Below are 19,025 nucleotides of genomic sequence, written 5' to 3'. Positions count from 1 at the left end.
CAATAGGATGGAAAACTGCAACCATTAAAAATTATGTAGATGGATGTTTTATGAGATTAAAGTAGATTGTGAAGATTAAAAAATCAAAATACTATTTAAAAATGATCTTCTTAGGGGGGGCCTGGGGGGGCTCAGTCAGTTAAGTGTCTGCCTTCAGCTCAGGTCATGATCTCACGGTTCGTGGGTTCAAACCCTGCACTGAGCTCTGTGCTCACAGTACAGAACCTGGAGCCTGCTTCCCCTCCCTCTCTGCCCCTCCCCCAGTTGTGCTCTCTCAGTCTCTCAAGGATAAATAAACTTAAAAAATGTTTTTAATGATCTTTTTAGGGGCGCCTGGGGGGCTCAGTCGGTTGAGCGTCCAACTTCGGGTCAGGTCACCATCTGGCAGTTTGTGAGTTGGAGCCCCGCCCGCGTCAGGCTCTGTGCTGACAGCGCAGAGCCTGCTTTGGATCCTCCGTGTCCGTCCCCCGCCTCCACTCTCTCTGCCCCTCCTCTGCCCCCACGATCTCAAAAATAAATAAACATTAAACAAAACATAAAAGTGATCCTTTTAAAAGAGGAAACTATATTTAGGCATAGAAAAAAGAACCACATTACCAGGAGGTGGTAGGTTTTCTCAATTTTCTGAAGTATGTGTTACTTTCGCATATTTTAAAATACTTCTACGCCTACCTGAGAGGTTACTACTTTTGTTGTTGTCCAGGGCTCTCCGCTTTCCAGACGGGGAGGTGGGGGGTTCAGCAGCAGGGCAGGAAATTCCTTTTCTCTCCTCCCACCACCTTTCCCCACCTGGGGCAACCACTTCAAAGCCAGCCCTTCCCCCAAACACCCCCCCAGGCTCTGCAGGTTTTGTGGCTTTTGCCTTTGTCCTCCCTCATCTGTCTTTTAAGAGAAAGGTAACAACTCCAGGTTGACCCCACAGTCTCCCTTCCCCAGCATTCCTTACCTGATGGGACACGTTTCTGCCGGTTTTCCAGTGACAAAGAAGGCTTATCTATCAAGGAAATAAGCAGTCTTTCCTCTTCATATATGTTTTTTTTTTCTCGTGGAGGAACAATTCCTGCCGCTTTGTGAACGTATTTATCATGGTCTGCGGAGCTGAAATGCCCCCTCTCCCTACACTGCTGGGCACCTGCCGTTCTTTGACCCTTAGGTCATCTGTTATCCTACTGAAGGGTGTGCCATTTCCCTGCCATGCCACGAAATTAGTTTTTCCTCTGCCTGAAGCTCACTGGTTGGAACAGAGACTGAAAGGCAGAAGGAGGGCAGTAAGGGCCTTGGGAGGCAGGCAGTGTCAGATGGGTTGGGAATGGGACAATGGGACAGGGAGGGGAACACTTCAGCAGAACTACCTGGGTTTGAATTCAATCCTGACCCCACCTTGGGCAAGTTAATCCCCCTCTTTATGCCTCGGTTTCATTATATGTGGCCTGGAGCTCTGAGCGATAAGGGCACCTGCCTCGTAGAGCCGCTCTGCGGCCCCCTGGGGGTATACACACCGAGTGCGTAGAACTCTGCCAGGTACGTAGCGAGTAAGTATTAGCTGTTACCACCATTACTTTCAAAAGCTGGCAAAGTGCTCTTCCCTTCACCTCCTTACAACTAATGGCAGTGATGTTTGTGCGGACCCTACTGAGGACTGGGGTGGAGACTTGGCACAGATGCTCCTAAAACGTTTTCCTGACACTTTTAAGTATTAGAGAAACACATCCTGACCGTTACCCCAGGACAACGTTGAGAGCGGCCTGATCTAAAAAAAAAAAAAAAAGTGGCCTGATTTTCTATCCCACAGTGCCCTGCTCTTCCCTCTTCTCACGCCCTTACCACCTTTTGTGATTGTTCACTGTTGTTTGTGATTGTTCACTGTTGGCCTCTCCTACCAGGCAATGACGTCTCCACCTCTGTGTGCTCTGCCCTCTGGTTTTGAGATCTCCATCATTCCCCGCCCCAGACTGTGTCTTCTGCTTCTCCACCTCAGGGAAGGGGATGGCTAGCTGCTCAAGGTGCCTTCCTCCAAAGACTGACTTCTTTAGTGGTCTCCAGGTAAAGTACGTTTTATCCCCCTGAACAGTCTTAAGCGAGGGGGAGAGCGTCCTCCCAGAAAAGTGGAGCTTACTACATCATTCTGTTACTTAACACTGTCCAAGTGCTTCCGGCTACCCTGAAGATGAAGTCAAACTTCTCCACTCCTTGCTTGGAGGGCCTCCAGGACCCAGCCCCCGCTGCCCCAGCCCCTGCTGCCCTCTCCTGCCCTGTGCTGAGCCACTGTCCCCCCAGCCCTGCGCTCCTTTTTTTTCCCTTCCTCCACTGAATGTGCCTTCTGCTGCCTTGGTGTCCACGCACGCGTGGTGTCCCACCCTTTAGCCTGGCGGTACGGCCCTTCCCATCACAGCTTCTTTGCCCTTCCATCCAAAAGATGCTTCCTGTGCCCCACCCAGCGTGGCTTCCCTGATCAGCACTGCACGCTGTGGGGACAGCCCGCCCTCCCAGGGCAGTAATTGTGCCCGGGTCCCAAACGCAGGGGCCTGCTCGCTGCCGAGTCCCAGTGCAGCACAGGGACTGGCACACTGAGAACGCCTAAGACCGGTAGTGTGTTTCCACTCCGGTTTGGGGCCTCTCCCTGATACCGTCCGCCTCTCCCTGTCCTGTCTCTTGCTAGGCAGCCCCTCCCCAGAGCTGGTGCGTCACCACTTCAGGAACTCCTACCACCTAGGCTTTTCCTGCTCGAGGGTTTCTATGAAAACTTCCTGGAAGGATCACATCGCTCACAACTGCCTTCATAAGAACCTTTTTAATTATTATTTAGAAATGCAGTTATATACATAGAACAATTAAAATTAAATTAAACTTTGTACAAATATTAAAATACTATCTTCACACCCACCGCAATGTACAGGATACCAAAAAATATATAAAATAAAATAAAGCAAACCCAAACTGATTGAGGGACATCCTGCACAGAGTCAATGATGCATGTGTCGTTTGAAACCATCATCTAGGAGTACCATTCTACAAAGGATTCCACAGTGGTGTGAAAAGAAGCCAGGGCGGGGTGTGGTAGGCCACCATGCAACCCGCGTCCATCTCTCCTCCGGCCTGGCAATCTGAGTGCTGTGCCCCTCCGTTCCCTCCAGCCAGCTCTGCTGCCAGACAGAGGGCTCAACCTCGGGGTTTCCATTCAAGATTCTTCTAGGTTTTCAACTGGAAATTAAGAGCGGCAGCTTCCCAGCAAAGCTGAGCCTGTTGCCATTCCCTGTTCAGGGAATCAGCTACTCTACCACTCAGTCTGTGCTTCGGCCAAAGTCTAGTTCAGCCCCTCCCCGGGCCCCAGTAAAGACTGGCCCTACGTTGAGAGCCGGGAGTCCCAGAAGCCCTTGGCCTCACTGTCCTCACAAGCACACGGGGACTTAAGCCTGTGTAGCACTTCCCTTCCGGGCCCTTTATTCTCTTTCAGGAGGAAAGAAAGGCAAGGATGTAGCAGTGTTTGCAGCATATCCCATTCTCTATGTGAGGATATCCCTGTGAACGGAGGAGACATTGCTATGTGGCCAGAACTGGGAGGGAGGGGAAAGGCCGAATGCCTGTGGATCCCTGTGCCAGCACTAAAGAAGCAGGAAAAGTCTACCTTTGTCTGTCTTGCCATCAGGCTTCTCCACAGAACTTTAAAGCTGGCGGGGGGGGGGGGGGGGGGGGGGGGGGGGGGGGGGGGGGGGGGGGGGGAGGATGAATGGAGAAGACAACATTAGCTTAAGTTCTGTTTGCAAATGGAGTGTTAGTAGAATGCACACTGAAGTGCCTTATAAAGCCAAAAGAACTCACAAAGTGGCTGGGACTCAGTCCATTTCACAGTTCACACCAGTGAGATGGGAACACGGCACACAACATTCAGAAATGGCAAAAGAGAGAGCCTATCTGCTAAACTAAGGCATTGAAAGGGACGGAAACCTTAAGTGATTTTCACCACATACTGGCCCTTGAAAGTCGCTGGCAAGTCAGCAGGATAGAAAACCACTGAGTCAGCTCATGTGTGCAAAAAGACACTTTTAGTCCTTTGGTGCTGGCTACCCTCCTGGACAAGCCCTCTGCTGGACTCCCCTAGAGGTGAGCCCGGGAAAGCCAGGGCTGTGGTTTTCCCACCTGCTCTGGGATCCTTTGGCAGCCTCCTGCCCAACAGCCTGCCACCTGCCACTGCCCTGGTCTCTCAGCCAGGCCCCACTTCAAGGCAGCTGTGGAGTCCCTAATCCCTTGAAAGGGACAAACCCCAGAAGCTCTAGAAACAGCAGCACCTGGCTGATGGCTAAGAAACTGCTTCAGAGAAGAGAACTGCGAGAGAAGAAGCCAGCAAGGATGTCAGCTGCAATGGGAGGCCTGGATCCTCCCCCGACAGGCCCCGGGAGGTGGGAGGTGGGAGGGGGGAGGTGGGAGGTGGGAGGTGGGAGGTGGGAGCTGGGCCTCAGCAAAGCCAGGGACAGAGGGGACGGGAGAGAGGTGGCAAGGGTGTGTGTATGCTAGGTTCCCATTTATCCAGACTTTCTTTCCTACCAGGTAGGCAAGTCTGGGCTTGTGATCCGCAGGACAGTGTTAATGGTGAGCAAGGTGGAAGAAGGCTTCAGAAGAAAGGCTTTTCATTTTTCATTTTTTCCCCCAAGGGCTAAGTTCGTCACCTACTCGGCTGAATAAACCTCAAATAGCATAATCTCTTAGGGAGGGAAAGATCCAGAGTAATGATATAAAAAAGGGTAAGATCTTCCATTTTTAAAAATATTCTAGACTAGAATTCAGGCTGCAGGCTCAACAGTGAGACTTTGGATTCCGCCCCCAACCCCCGCCCCCCACCGCCATTTGTCCCTGCTGTCTTTTCTGGAGGAAGACAGGGCACCCCTGTGGGTAAAGGAGGCAACTAGGGTCTGTAGGGACCCTACCCTCCAGATGGGCCCCGTGCCAGCAACCGCTGACAGGCACATCTCCGGAAATGGCCTCTTTGGAGGCAAGGGCAGGCCCCCTGGTCTGCTGCATGTCCCTCAGAGGCTTCTGTGTTCCAGCACCTTCACCAACCTGCTCTGCATGGAAACACGCCAGCCAGGGCTCTGCGCACAGCACGTGAGGGCTCCTGGGTGGGGAAGGGGGGAGGTGTGGGGTTGCCCGCAGGCCCAGAAGGCACTGCCCTTACCCTGAGCGAAGGAAGACTACAGTGGCGCCAGGAGGCCGGGAGCGGGCAGGTGGTAAAGTGCGTGTTGAGAGTGGCGAGGGAGGCTGAGAGGAGGCCATTCCTCTTAATCTTCGCGGCCAACCACGCCTGGAGCTACCCTGTTAGGTCAGGTACTGAAAATAGACTGGGTTCTTTATTGTTTTCACCATCCCAAACAGAGCGGCTAGGGAGCAGCAGAGGTGCAGGTGGGCTCAGCTACAAGTCTCCCGGCCCCAGCGCTTCAAAAACAAAACAGAAACAAGCATTCTTTAATGCCACGTCTTTTGAGGATGACAGTAGCCTGGCTGAGCTCTGCCACCCCAGCCCTGGTCAGCATTCACACGTGGCAGAGCGAGAGCCCCCAGCAGGAGCATCTGGGAGCACCGAGCCCACCCGCTCCGACTCCAGGACCCGGAGCCAGGCTGCTTCGCAAGCATTCACCCGCTGCAGACCAGCAAGGGGGATGCACAGGAGTGTCGGCCCCTCCCCCAGGTGCCAGGGACTCGCTGGTGGGCTGGCGTGTGGAAGGGTGGCAGGGGGGCCAGGGGAGAGAGCAGGGACTCGCTGGTGGGCTGGCGTGTGGAAGGGTGGCAGGGGAAACACAAGCAGGGAAAGCAGCAGTGCAGCAAGCAGCAGCACGCTTCCTGGGCACAGTTACTAAGGCACGTGACTGTGGTGACGAGGACCCTCAGGACCGGGGCTGGAGCTGCCTGCAGCTGCCTGGGGACTCGGTCTGTGCCTCTCGGGCTCCCTTCCGTCACCACGAACCCAGAACGGGGCAAAGTGCCCCAAATGCCACTGGCCACACAGACCTTCCGTGGCACCTCAGCAACTCTCCCATCCCAGCGATGATTCACCTCGGGCCCCTGTGGGCAGCAAGGAAGCTGGGGCTGCCAAGGACCAAACCCAGGAGGCAGCAGGCCACTTCCCCTCACACTCCAGTGAAACAGAAAAGACCAAGGCCAGGAAGGCCGGTGGTAGAAGTAGGAAGTGAGAACTTGCATATTAGGAAGACAATCGCCCATCAGCCACCTTCCTTCCCTCCCTCAGGATCTTCTCAACGCTTCTCAGAAACTCAACAGGGCCAGGGGCCAGAACCTCTGAGCTGGACACCTGGGTGCTGGGATAGCTTTGGCGTGATTTTCCACATCCTCCAACCTCAGCCAAAGAAATGTGCCACGGGTGTCAACCCAGGGCAGGCCCGGGCACCCACATCCTTGCCCTAATTAGAGCCACTTTTGGATCTGCTCCTGCTAAGGGCAGTGGTGCCAGCCCTTAAAGGTGACAGGCCAGACCCAGACCCAGGCCTGGCCCTCTGTGTGCCGGAGGGCAGCAGTGCAGCCACCAAGGCTTGTAGGACAGCAACAAGCCTGCATGACAGGGAAACCGAATGGGCTGGGTGGGGGAAGGCACGAGTAAACACAGCGGCTCTCAGGCCCACGCAGGCTGGTGGGGTCTGCCGCCAAAGAGCTGGCTGGAGGGGACCCGGAGGGCTCAGGGAAAGGAAGAGTTCAGTCCAGCACATTCAAATGTCTCCGACACAGATGGGAAGGCTGGAGTAGGCAAAATGCCAGCTCCTCCAGCTGTCCAGCGGGCAGATGGCGAGAATCATCTTGAGTTTCCAGCAAGGTGGGCCTGGAGGCCCTCAGAGATACAGAGATACACAGATACACAGGTGGCAGCTCAGGTATCCGGGTAGGGTGGCTGGAGTATGGCGTACTCAAACCCACAGGGAGAGGGAAGAGGGGCAGAGAGGACCGTTGCAGAGAGGAGAGGCCCGTGGCAGCACTCATGCTTCTTTCAACAGCGGGATATCTGCAGGAAGAGAAGGAAGGAAAGCACAGTGGTTACCCTGCTGGGTCTCTCTGCAGCACGTCTGATCGATCCCACTGCATGCTTCCCATGCAGGCCCTGGTCTGAAGAAACAAAATGTTTCACTCATACCTTCTAGAGGAGTCTACCCCTTCGCCCCTTCTTTAGGCCTTCCTTGCTCATCTCTCCCCCTACCTGTGTGATAAACTCTGAATGTTTAGTATTCAAACCCCCTCTGGTCCCACCACCTTGAATCTCCTGTCTGCCTTGACTCTGCTGGTCTAGTTGCTTCTCTTTCTATCCTTAATCTCACCCTATGAGGCTGCTGAGCCCTGCTTAGGTCCTACCTCCTCCTTAGAGCCAATCACCAGCTGTGTGATACCGAATAACTCACTTCCTTCCCTAGGTCTCGGGTCTCCTTTTATGTCCATCGGGTTACACAGATGCCTCATGGTCCTGATTTCCTACGGTGCTGTCAGCCTCAGACAGCACAGGCAGTCTGCAATGACCGATGTATCTTGTTTTCTGTGCCCCTCACACTGACACAGACCCTACAACTCCTGGTTCCATATTTCTTGAATATAGGCCCGATCTTCCCAAGACAATCCATGCAGGCAGACAGCATGTTTCAAATTACTTTCTATCATCTCAGAAATCTAACTGGCACCAGACACAAGATAGGTTCTCAAAAATGTTTGTTCAATAAATGGAACAAAGCAAGGTACTGAGGAGAAGAAGGGAGAGGAGCAAGCACCATCAGGGCTCCTTAGCAAAGATAAGGGCTGAGAAGTACACTTGGGACCTGTGTCAATACATACAGACACACAGGGGCGCCTGGGTGGCTCAGTCGGTTAAGCGTCCGACTTCAGCTCAGGTCATGATCTTGTGGTTCGTTGGTTCAAGTCCCAAGTCGGGCTCTGTTGACAGCTCAGAGCCTGGAGCCTGCTTCAGATTCTGTGTCTCCCCCTCTCTCTGCCCCTTCCCTGCTCACGCTCTGTCTCTCACTATCTCAAAAATAAACATTAAAAAAAACTTTTTTTAAAATGTACAGACACAGGGGCGCCTGGGTGGCTCAGTCGGTTAAGCGTCCGGCTTCGGCTCAGGTCATGATCTCGCGGTCTGTGGGTTAGAGCCCTGCGTCGGGCTCTGTGCTGACAGCTCAGAGCCTGGAGCCTGTTTCAGATTCTATGTCTCCCTCTTCCTCTGACCCTCCCCTGTTCATGCTCTCTCTCTTTCTCTGTCTCAAAAATAAATAAATATTTAAAAAAAAAATGTACAGACACATAACATGCATAGCTCGCTGTCCATTGGGTCACTGGCTTCCATCTTTAAACGCAGGTCAATTAGGTAATGGCCCCTTCCCAGCTCTATATCCCACCAAGAGGAAAGAAGGCATGCTGTTGATTCAGGAAACTCCTAAATATGATCTGCATTCAAGAATTTCCAACTTCTCTGCTTTCAGATACTCTCAAACTCAGACATTAATGGCACCCAGGACCTCCAGGGCACATAAGTCTTCCTCACTGGTTTTCGGAGGGGCTTGGTAAGTGCAGAAACCTACTGTCAAAAGGGAAACCTCTAGGTTTAGCCTGCATCCTGAAAAGCACGGGGGTTTCATATAAAGATATTTTTTAAAGTGACAGAGTCAATCCCGATATTCAATTCTCCAGGCCCCAGAAGAGGCAGGTAGGTCAGGAGTTGGCAATTTCCTTCTATGGCTGGCTTGCCACCAAGAACCCAGAGTCACCTGAGAGGTAGCATGGCACTGTGGGGTTATAAACACGGGCTCTAATCCCAGCTCAGCTACTACCAATGGGCAAGTGACACCTCCTCTGGCCTTAGTATCCTGATCCGTAAAATAGGGATGGTAATAGTATCTACTTCTCAGGATCGCTGTGAGGTTTAACTGACACAGTGCAAGAAAACCAACTAGCACAGGACTTGCACGGTCCTGTTGAAAATGAAACTGCTGAATCCCGAGCAAGAAAGACTGGCTCCAGTTTTCTCTGTAACATGACCCCATACCTCTTTGTCACTCCTGTCCTTTCAGGAACATAAAAATCATCACAAGAGAACAGACCCTACTCCCGCCTCCAGCCAGCTGTCCTCTCTTTGATTTAGCACAGGCCTGTGACCACAAATAGTTTTGGAAACTCTAAACTACGAAGATTCACAGACAACAGTCAAAAGTCTCCTACACAGAGCCCAAAGCCCTGCCGGGAACAGAGGGTGAGGCCTTATTCTGCAGGCTAATCCCCCAGGTATTATCTTCCTTTGCCTCCAAATACCCAATTATGAGAGAGGCTCACAGTCCCTCCTCACTCCCAGCAAGGCCCCCGAGCAGCTCATAATTCACAATCAGTGCAGACCACCTACCATCTGTGTAGTCCTCCGATGTGAGGGATAAAAGGCTTTGTATGTCACTGTTCTCTGAATCTGGGGCTTCTTTGTATGCCACTCGGCTGTTCCCTGAGCCGGCCACCCAGGAAGAGGTGGTTGCCTGATGCACCATCACAGTCTCTGAGCCCTGAGAGCCCCAGGCTTCACATAGTCCAGACTGGCCCGGGGCCTCCTCCTCTCCGCCTGCAGAGGAACAGGCCCCCTGGTCCTGCAACTGCTGCTCCCTTGGTCCGTTCCTCCCACCGGGCCCAGACCCTTCTGACAGCACGATCTGCACTCTGGGGTCAGCAGGAGGCACACAGTGACCGGAACTGCCGTATACAGCTTCCTCGTAGGACGGTAGCGCAACCTGGACTCCATCCACCATGATGGAAACCTGGTCGCCAGATACTCCCTGGTCGCGCCTGCATCCAGAAGAGAAAAAGACAAAGGAAGAATGAAAATACACAAAGAAACAGATACCAACGACGACACCAACAATGCCAACCAGTTTTGAGCACTTACAACGTGCCAGGCACAGCACTAAGCGCTTTATCCCACTGAACCCGCAGGGGAGCCCTTTCAGGTACAGATTCACCAAGAATGCAGATGAGGCTTAGAGAAGTCAAGTACCCTGCCCAGTCACACAGCTGGTGCGGGAAGAAGCTGGGATGTGAATCCAGTTCCTGGGCTCTTACCCTCTGGGTACCCAGGCACCCAGCCCTCTCATACGGTGTAAAAACTAGGAACCTAGAGACGTAGAAATAAAGCCATTATGCAGCACAGGGAGGACAGGAAAGTAAGAGAGTAATGCTTGCACATATCTGTGAGTATAGTGTCTGAACGCTTTAAGTGGGCACACTGTGTGGTGTGTGAATTAAATTTCCATGCAGCAGTGGTTAAAAAAAGGAGAGGGAAAAGAAGCATTGTGGTCTTGGGACGCCGGAGTCAAAATGTGAAGAATTCTATTCCTGTGACTCAGCTACTGTACTTGCCCTTTATTTTATTCAATTTTTTAAAAGTGTATTTATTTTGAGAGAGACAGAGACAACATGTGGGGGGGGGGAGGGGCAGAGAGAGGGAGAGAGAGAATCTCAAGCCGGCTCCACACCACCAGAGTGGAGTCCGATGTGGGGCTCGAACCCACGAACCGTGAGATTATGACCTGAGCTGAAACCAAGTGCTGGACGCTTAACCGACTGAGCCACCCAGGTGCCCCGCTTGCCTTTTTACCTTTAACTTAAAAAATTATATGTGAATTACAACATACACACACACACACACACACACACACACACACACACACACACAAAATAGAAAAATATACAGCTTACTGTTTTATCCCAAAGGTACTGCCCCTACCGAGGTCAAGAAAGAGCATGCTGCCAGCACCCCACACACCCTTGCTTCCTGTCCCGATGACTTCCTACTTCCTCACACCGGAAGTAACCACTATCCTAACTTACATGACAATCAGGCTTTTGCTTTCTATTTCAATAGTTTTACTGCCTAAAATGAACCCCTCAACACTACAGTTGAGTTTTGCGTATTTTTGATCTTTATATAAATGGGATATACAATGAATGTGTGTGTACATATGTGTATGTGTATCTGGCTTTTTTTACTGAACTTTGTGTGAGATTTATTTATGCAAACACCTTTTTTTTTTTTTTATCACTTTTTGATATGAACACACTTTTGTCCTGAACCATTCTGAAAGTAAGTTATTTATGGCTAAATAGAACATTATTCAGCAGCACACTCCTCCGAAGAACCTCTTCTACATACCTGCAACATTATTACCTCCTTGAAATTTAACAATGGTATAATACTGTCATTCAAATTTTCCTAAATACCCCAAAATAGATCTGTTTCGGCTGCAGTCTCGTTTGTTTTCGAGGACCCAATTAGGGCTGGCTCATGCATTGCGGTTAGTCCTATTCTATCTCCTTTCCTCTAGAACAGTCCACGATAGCTCCTCCTTCATGACAAGGATACTTTTTGTTAGAATCCAGGCCAGTTGTCTCCTACGATGTCCCACAGCCCACAGTCCGGACTTAATTGTTTCCTTGGGATTAAGATTCCAGTCAATTTTTGCCTGGAACACTGTATCATTTGTGATGCTGTGCTCTCCTCAGGGTATTACACCAGAACACACAGAAGCTCCATGACTGGACCACATTACTATTGCTAGACTGTTATTAGCTCTTAATTTCCTCATCTGTACTTGCAGATAAAATCTATGCTACCAATTCAAATGGCATAGACACTGTGAGGATGACAGAAGTGGTACTCAGAAGTGCTTGGAGGTTTCTGGAAGGAAGGGAAACTGATGGCAAGGTCACATAGAAAGCACTGTGCATTCTGGTACGTGCTTAGCTTCTGTTATTCAAAATGCGTTTTGTTGTTGTTGTTTAAAAAGTAATATAATACGTGGGGGCGCCTGGGTGGCTCAGTCGATTAAGTATCTGACTCTGGCTCAGGTCATGATCTCATAGTTTGTGAGCTCGAGCCCCATGTCGGGCTCTGTGCTGACAGCTCAAAGCCTGGAGCCTGCTTCAGATTCTGTGTCTCCCTCTCTCTCTACCCCTCCCTCCTCATGCTCTGTCTCTCTTTCTCTCAAAAATAAATAAACATTAAAAAAAAATTAAGGGGTGCCTTAATTTGGTGGCTCAGTTGGGTAAGCATCTGACTTTGGCTCTGGTCATGATCTCATGGTTTGTGAGTTCCAACTAACAGCTTGGAGTCTGGAGCCTGCTTCAGATTCTGTCTCTCTCTCTCTCTCTGCCCCTCCCCTGCTCACTCTCTGTCTCTCTCTGTCTCTCTCTCTCTCAAGTAAATAAACATTAAAAAAAAAACTTTTTAATTAAAAAAAAGTAATATGTGTAACACAGTACAAAATTTGAACAGGGCCCATAAACAAACAAACAAACAAACAAACAAACAAATCTTTCTTCCACTCAAGTCAGGCAAAATCAGCCAATTACTTTTAACACACTTACCAGGTAACTACAAAGGGAAAATACTCCCTAATTTGGATGAAGCAACAAACAGATCAGCTTGACTTTACATGGAAATAGCCAATTCTTTCAAGTAGTTCCTCTTCATTCTACGAACTGTGTAACAACCTTGAAAAAACAAATAGCTACTACCTGCCCCCCCACCCCAGCCCCCGAAAGAAACAAAATAGAAAGAAGAAAGAAAAATCACACAACTACACAAAGATGAAACTTAGCCTGAGCCTGGTCTGTAAATTCCAGACCAGGAAGCGTTTGATTTAACACAACTTAGCTTGTTCCTCTGTGCCTGTGGATGACGACAGTGACTGATAAAGGGCTGTGAGTGCACATCAACTATTCTCAGGGGAATGAGGAGCTGCCGGGGCAGCCCAAAAAACTGCAGGGGGCCATGACAGCCCCGGGGCAGAGTTTCCCCTAAGGGATACCCTCAGGGCCAGTCCCCCACCACTGCCACCCCCTCCCCCATCTACCCAGTCTGGGACGACTTGTGGGCAGCGCACTCAACTGAAAAAAGGAAAGTGACAAAGGTGGGCAAAAACCCCCACTTCCTCTGTTTCTAGCACAGTATGGCACAGTGGTTGCCATCCTGGCCGCACATTAAAACCACTGGGAGCTTTTTAAAAAACACTAATGCCACAGGGTGCCTGGATGGTTCAGTCGGTTAAACGTCCAACTTTGGCTCAGGTCGTGATCTCACGTTTCATGGGTTCAAGCCCCATATCTATGCTGACAGCAGAGAGCCGACTTTGGAGCCTCTGTCTCCCCCTCTCTCTGCCCCTCCCCCGCTCGTTCTCTCTCTCTCTCTCTCTCTCTCTCTCTCTCAAAAATAAACAAAAACAAAACAGGGGCGCCTGGGTGGGCGTCCGATTTCGACTCGAGTCATGATCTCACGGTCTGTAAGTTTGAGCCCCGCATCTGGCTCTGTGCTGACAGCTCGGAGCCTGGAGCCTGGAGCCTGGAGCCTGCTTCGGATTCTGTGTCTCCCTCTCTCTCTGCCCCTCCCGTGCTCACGCTCTGTCTCCCTCAAAAATAAATGAACATTAAAAAAACAAATTAAAAAAAAAAATAAATAAAAAACAAAACAAAAAACACTAATGCTAGGCTCCCACTCCAAACCAAATTAATCAGAATGTCTGGGGATAGAGGCTTAGGTGTTGGTATTTGTGTTTAATTCCCTACAGATGCCTCTATGTGCAGTCAGGATTGGGAACTAGGGGGCCAGGGCAGTGGCTCGCAAACAGAGCCTGCCTCAGAATCACCTGGAGGGCTTATGAAACTACGTGGATGGGTCTCGGCCCTAGAGTTTCTCATTCAGTTGGTCTGGGATGGGGCCTGAAAATTCTCATTCCTAACAAGTCCCCAGGTGATGCTGATGCTGCTGGAACCACACTTTGAGAGCCACTGGTATAGGGCAAATGACAAGGCTTGGGGGTTGGACAAGTCTGGGTTCAAATCTCCAGGTGGTCATCATCTAGAGGAGTCACGACCTTGACTTAATCTCTCTGAGCCTCAGCTTCCTTATCTGCAGTGATCCAATGAGGATTAAGCTAATGATAAGCAAAATGATAAGCACAGTGCCAGGCATATCCAGGAGTTGAACACATGGCAGGGCCCTCCCCTTCCCCTAGGCACACACATCAGAAGAGGCTGCCAGGCCCACAAGCACCCCTCTGCAGTCAAAGGCCAGGCCTCATGGCAATGCCCGCTGCCCCCGACCACGGGCCTCACCTGCTGTGATGGAACGACTTCAGCTTCGGCTGCAGCAGCACAAACAGCACCACGAGGAGGAGAATGAGTGCCACGGAGCTGGCAGTGGAAGCAACTATGGACAGCGTGGGGACCCCAAGTGATGTGTGGGCATCTTTGTCTACAGAAATAAAACCATCATCAGAAGGGTGCTGTGCCCAGACCCATAACATGTGAGCCCCATAGCTGATCTCGTCAAAGGTCCCTTGCACGGTGCCATGGCCATGGCCATTTTGGAAGTCTAAGTGTGGAGCAGCTTTTACACATAAGGTAAGGGGTCATTTCCCCATCCTGTTCTCGAATCTAAAATTCTCTTCACTTCAGACCTTTGAGGACCATCTCACACCTAACCTCCCATGCCCCTAGAGATCTGGCTTTTACTAACCACTTCTGATCCTGTCCTCAGTAGCAGGTTGGTAGGCATCAACCATGTGCATGGACACAGCCTTCCACCATCCTAGGTCCCACCCATGTTTCCCCACATATGGCAGGAAAACTGGTAAGAACTGGGCTGTGATCCCCTGTTCTAAGACCCTGTAACTTCAGTTGCAAATCTCAGGCTGGTCCCCATCCATCTCTAGGGTGTCATGGTCTAGGAGCCCGAGTGTGAGGCACGAAGACAGCTGTAGGACACATACTTTCCTGCAGACAGTTGGATTTTCCTGTCATGGATGACAGGAGGAGGCAGGAGGGGTCTTCTGTCCAGCTGGACTGTAGCTCTATAACAAACAGTCCATTTCCATTCAAAGAAAAATAATATAAAAGAGACACTCCAGAAGGTGTTAGCAGAACATGGCCAAAGGTCACCAGCACTTGGCTGGGCAAACGAGAGATCCTAAGCATCAAAGAGACTTTACAAAGCAGAACAGATGCCTCGATAAAGCTACCAAGCCCCTCGGTGGCTCAGCTGAAATGCAGTGGGACACGCACCAGCAACCCCAAACGTCTTTTACAAAGACATGAAATCCCAAAGGAAGGGAGGCTGAGGGGCATCAAAGGAGCTACACCGCCCACAACACAGGTGCTCTGGAGGAAGTGGGCGCCACTTCCCATCAGCTTAAAGGAAGCAGGACCCCAGCAGCCCCCCTTTCTCATCTGCCAGACTAACCCTCATTGAGACGGCAGCTGATCTCCATGGCTGGTTTCCATTCTCCATTCTTACACGTCAGGTACTTGTAATCACCCTTCAACATGTAGCCTTCAGCACACAGGTACTCAATGACGCTGCCCGCGTTCAGGGGGTCTCTGCAGGGCCGGGGGTGGCAGATATAGCCACCATTCTCTGGCTCCGGGGGTAGGGAACACACTGCAAAGACAGAGAGAGAGTGTGTGGGGATACAGCAGTGAGGTTTCCCAGTGGGATCCTGTCCATGCTGCTGAGGAGGACAGGAAATGCAGAAGGATCTGAAAGCCATTCTCTTAGAAAGGCTGTTGGCCAAACTCTGGAAATTCAGGTTGCCAGTGACAAAAGGAAGCACGCTGGCTGCAGGGAAAGTCTGGCTGCTTGCAACATTTCCCCTCTTGCTCTGTATGTGCCTTGGGAGAACCACACCCATGAGGGAGTGACAGACTCTGACAGTCGTGAACTCAGAGACCTAGCACATCATATGGTTTTGATAAAACCTACTGAAACACACAATGAATCAGAGTGAAAGGTGGTAAAACACTGTCAACCTGTGCAAGGGAAACGTTAGCCCTGTTTCTGATAACAATACCAGAAAAGACGCCATGGTGTGATAAAAATGCGCCTTCGTGGCCTGAGAGGGGATTTCTGATGGATTTCCTGGCCTTCCCAAGCCCCCATGTACTGCCCTCCTCCTGACTGGAGAAGTCCCCGCCAGCACTGGTCCCCATCCCACAGTAAAGCCCACAGCTTTCGCTCAGGCGAGACTATTTAGCTTTAAAAGCATCTTCACCTTCTATCCCTTTATTCTGACAGCTCCAAGACCTAGTTATCATTACTCCCCTTTGTCGATGAGGACACTGGCCCACAGAAGTTAAATGACTTTTAGCCAATCGTAAGGCACTGTAAAGGGCAGACCCGAGAGCAGGGTCGAGTCTTCTGACTCTAAAACCTGTGCTCTTTCCACCAGCAGACACTGCTTCTACCCCAGGAGCTGAGTGGGCCTTTAAGAAGTATGCATGTCCTGGTCACCTCCTTTCAAACAGGTCAGTTAGGCAAACGGAGTCCAAGTGTGGTGAAAACCCTGGTGTAGATGAGTTGTAGCAGTAAGTCAGAGGAACAGGAAGGTCTAAGCGGCCTGATGAGAAGGGTGACCTCTGATTCCATGGCCTGCACCTCCAATCCTAGACTGATGCTGCAGAGTTAAAAGTCAGGCAATGGACTGTGGGTGTGCTTAGCCCTAACAGGAGATACACAGCAGGGGCACTAAAGGAAATTCTGTTTGGAAGGCTAGGCTGGGGGAGAAGACATGCTGGCAGGATGGCCAGGTACCATGAACTTCAACTTTCCAAAAGCCTTACTAATATAAAAGATAGAAAATTCCAAAGGACATTTGATTTTGCTGACAAATATCCTGCCCCCATCCTGATTATCACAAGAACATCGGTATGAAAATAAGAACTGTTGGGTTGTTTTTTTTTTCCACTTCCTCTAACGGACCTGGAGCCTGACTGAACCCTCTCCCGCTCACAAGACTGCCCACCGCTCCCTTGCACAGAGATGCCCTTACAGCCTCTTATCAAATACCACTTCCCTTCAACCTAAAGACTGCCAGTAAGCAGGCAGACTGCCAGCCAGGCTGGGGGGTAAGTCATGTCGAAAAAGAGATGATGGCTCCTTGCCTTCAAGGTGTGTATTGCTGAGATGGGGAGAAAAGACTCATCTATAAAGATTTATCAGACAATAACGCCAGGGTGGGTGCCAAAGGGATGCACAGAAGAGGTCTGGGCAGCTTCTCTGAAACTAGCAGATGAGCCCAAGTAAGTGCCCCAGTGCCCTCTAGAGACACGCCTTCTCCAGATTCTTCCCACGCCACCCACCTCACCCAAAGTCTTAAACAGGAGGAAGACAGACCCACCACACTCCTGGTGCCTCTTGCAACTTTGGCCAACTAGTTCAAAAAGCTGTCCAGCTGGATTTCCAAAGGAACCTCTGTAAACTGCTTTACTCTTTACATTTTTCCCTCTTTTGTTCAGGGCAACAAGGCTGCCACAGATCCCCTGGCTCTCCTAGCACTGTGTCTAATTGGGTCATTTCCTCAGCATAATTAATGCTAAGCACCCCAGGGCAGCTTCCGAAAGCAGGCAGGACCCACTCACAGGTCCAATGTGCTGGGAAAGATGGTCTCAGAGGAAAAGCTGCAGATTCTAAAGCCACTCCTGCTGCTGGTATTCCTGCCGGTAAAGCCCAAATCTAGAAAACCTATGAGATCACCTAGCATAAGGAAAGTTTAGTGCAAAAAAAAAAGTGACAAGCAATGAGACCATCTTGCAGACAGTCTTGACTGCAACAGGAGGTGTTTGTAACATGTTCAAAGGACAAGGGAAGCTTCTGAGGGGTCTTGAGAAGGGGAGAATTATAAGAAGAATTGAATCTGGGGGCGCCTGGGTGGCGCAGTCGGTTAAGCGTCCGACTTCAACCAGGTCACGATCTCGCGGTCCGTGAGTTCGAGCTCCGCGTCAGGCTCTGGGCTGATGGCTCGGAGCCTGGAGCCTGTTTCCGATTCTGTGTCTCCCTCTCTCTCTGCCCCTCCCCCGTTCATGCTCTCTCTCTGTCCCAAAAATAAATAAAAAACGTTGAAAAAAAAATTAAAAAAAAAAAAAAAAAGAAGAATTGAATCTGATCAAAGATGGACAAAGCTGGAGGGAGCCTTAAAGTTTGTCAACAGTACAGCAACCCTAGTACGGTCAAATACATGCACATAGGTTCTTTCACATTATCTGTGAAGGCTAAAGGAAACCAGTCAAATGCATAGGGCTCAGCATTGCAAAGAGGCTGCCCCCGGTCCAGGGAAGTAAGGAGGCTATGGAGGTTAAAAAAAGGGGGGGGGGGGAGGGGGCAAGGTCATGTTAAGACACCAAGAACACAAGAAAAAAATATGGCCTTCTTGCCCAGGCAAACAGCAGAGTGGGAGAGTTGTGGCAAAGAGCAGGTGTTCGGGGCGCCAGGGTGGCTCAGTTGGTTAAGCGTCCGACTTCAGTTTGGGTCGTGATCTCGTGGTTTGTGGGTTCGAGCCCCGCATCAGGCTCTGTGCTGACAGCTCAGAGCCTGGAGCCTGCTTCGGATTCTGTGTCTCCCTTTCTCTCTGCCCCTCCCCTGCTCGTGCTCTCTCTCTCAAAAATAAATAAACATAAAAAAATTTAAAAAAAAGTCTTATAAAAGAGCAGGTGTTCAAAAGGACCCTCTCAGTGATGCCTGGGTTAACAAGAAATGGAAGAACATCAGGAAGACCAAATAATCATCCAGAGGCTTCTGGAAGCCACCATCCTGGGCAAGAAGCTACCTTAATCTTAATCTCAGCCTCTCTCTCTGACAACCCAAAGTTCTCAGAGGGAGTTTTAAGCTCTGTTCTAAACTGCAAGAAGACAGGGGCGCCTGGGTGGCGCAGTCGGTTAAGCGTCCGACTTCAGCCAGGTCACGATCTCGCGGTCCGTGAGTTCGAGCCCCGCGTCAGGCTCTGGGCTAATGGCTCGGAGCCTGGAGCCTGTTTCCGATTCTGTGTCTCCCTCTCTCTCTGCCCCTCCCCCGTTCATGCTCTGTCTCTCTCTGTCCCAAAAAATAAAAAAAAAAAAAAAAAAAAAAAAACTATATAAAAAAAAAAAAATAAACTGCAAGAAGACGATGAACTCATCTGATTTGGTCAAGCCGCGTAATTGTAAAAAGAGAGGGAGAAAGCCAGAAGATAGAAATTTTACAG

General features: G+C 50.5%; 1 protein-coding gene and 1 long non-coding RNA gene across 7 annotated transcripts in view; one reads left to right on the top strand and one right to left on the bottom strand.

Annotated features, from left to right (window-relative positions):
* Window positions 1-670: 670 nt before the first annotated feature.
* On the top strand, window positions 671-2,958 carry LOC122222879. Its single transcript, XR_006203927.1, has 2 exons — window positions 671-2,043; window positions 2,660-2,958. It is a non-coding gene; the product is annotated as an uncharacterized LOC122222879 (long non-coding RNA).
* A 744-nt stretch (window positions 2,959-3,702) lies between these two features.
* The window catches only part of SUSD6 (sushi domain containing 6), a 97,312-nt gene continuing 81,989 nt past the window's right edge, over window positions 3,703-19,025 (bottom strand). For 5 of the 6 annotated variants that reach the window (XM_042943623.1, XM_042943626.1, XM_042943628.1 and 2 more), the window contains exons 3-6: window positions 15,254-15,451; window positions 14,128-14,266; window positions 9,377-9,804; window positions 3,703-7,003 (exon numbers count right to left, since the gene is read on the bottom strand). In XM_042943623.1, the coding sequence (XP_042799557.1) occupies window positions 6,978-7,003; window positions 9,377-9,804; window positions 14,128-14,266; window positions 15,254-15,451 (791 nt within the window). In that variant the 3' untranslated portion in view covers window positions 3,703-6,977. Of the gene's footprint in view, window positions 7,004-9,376; window positions 9,805-14,127; window positions 14,267-15,253; window positions 17,750-19,025 lie in introns of those variants that run through there. The other variant, XM_042943622.1, reaches the window with a different exon arrangement.

This window comes from Panthera leo, chromosome B3 (assembly GCF_018350215.1).
Source record: "Panthera leo isolate Ple1 chromosome B3, P.leo_Ple1_pat1.1, whole genome shotgun sequence".
NCBI classification, from domain to species: domain Eukaryota; kingdom Metazoa; phylum Chordata; class Mammalia; order Carnivora; family Felidae; genus Panthera; species Panthera leo.
The sequence above is the reverse complement of the archived record's forward strand: the minus strand, read 5'-3'. Positions and strand labels throughout refer to the sequence as shown.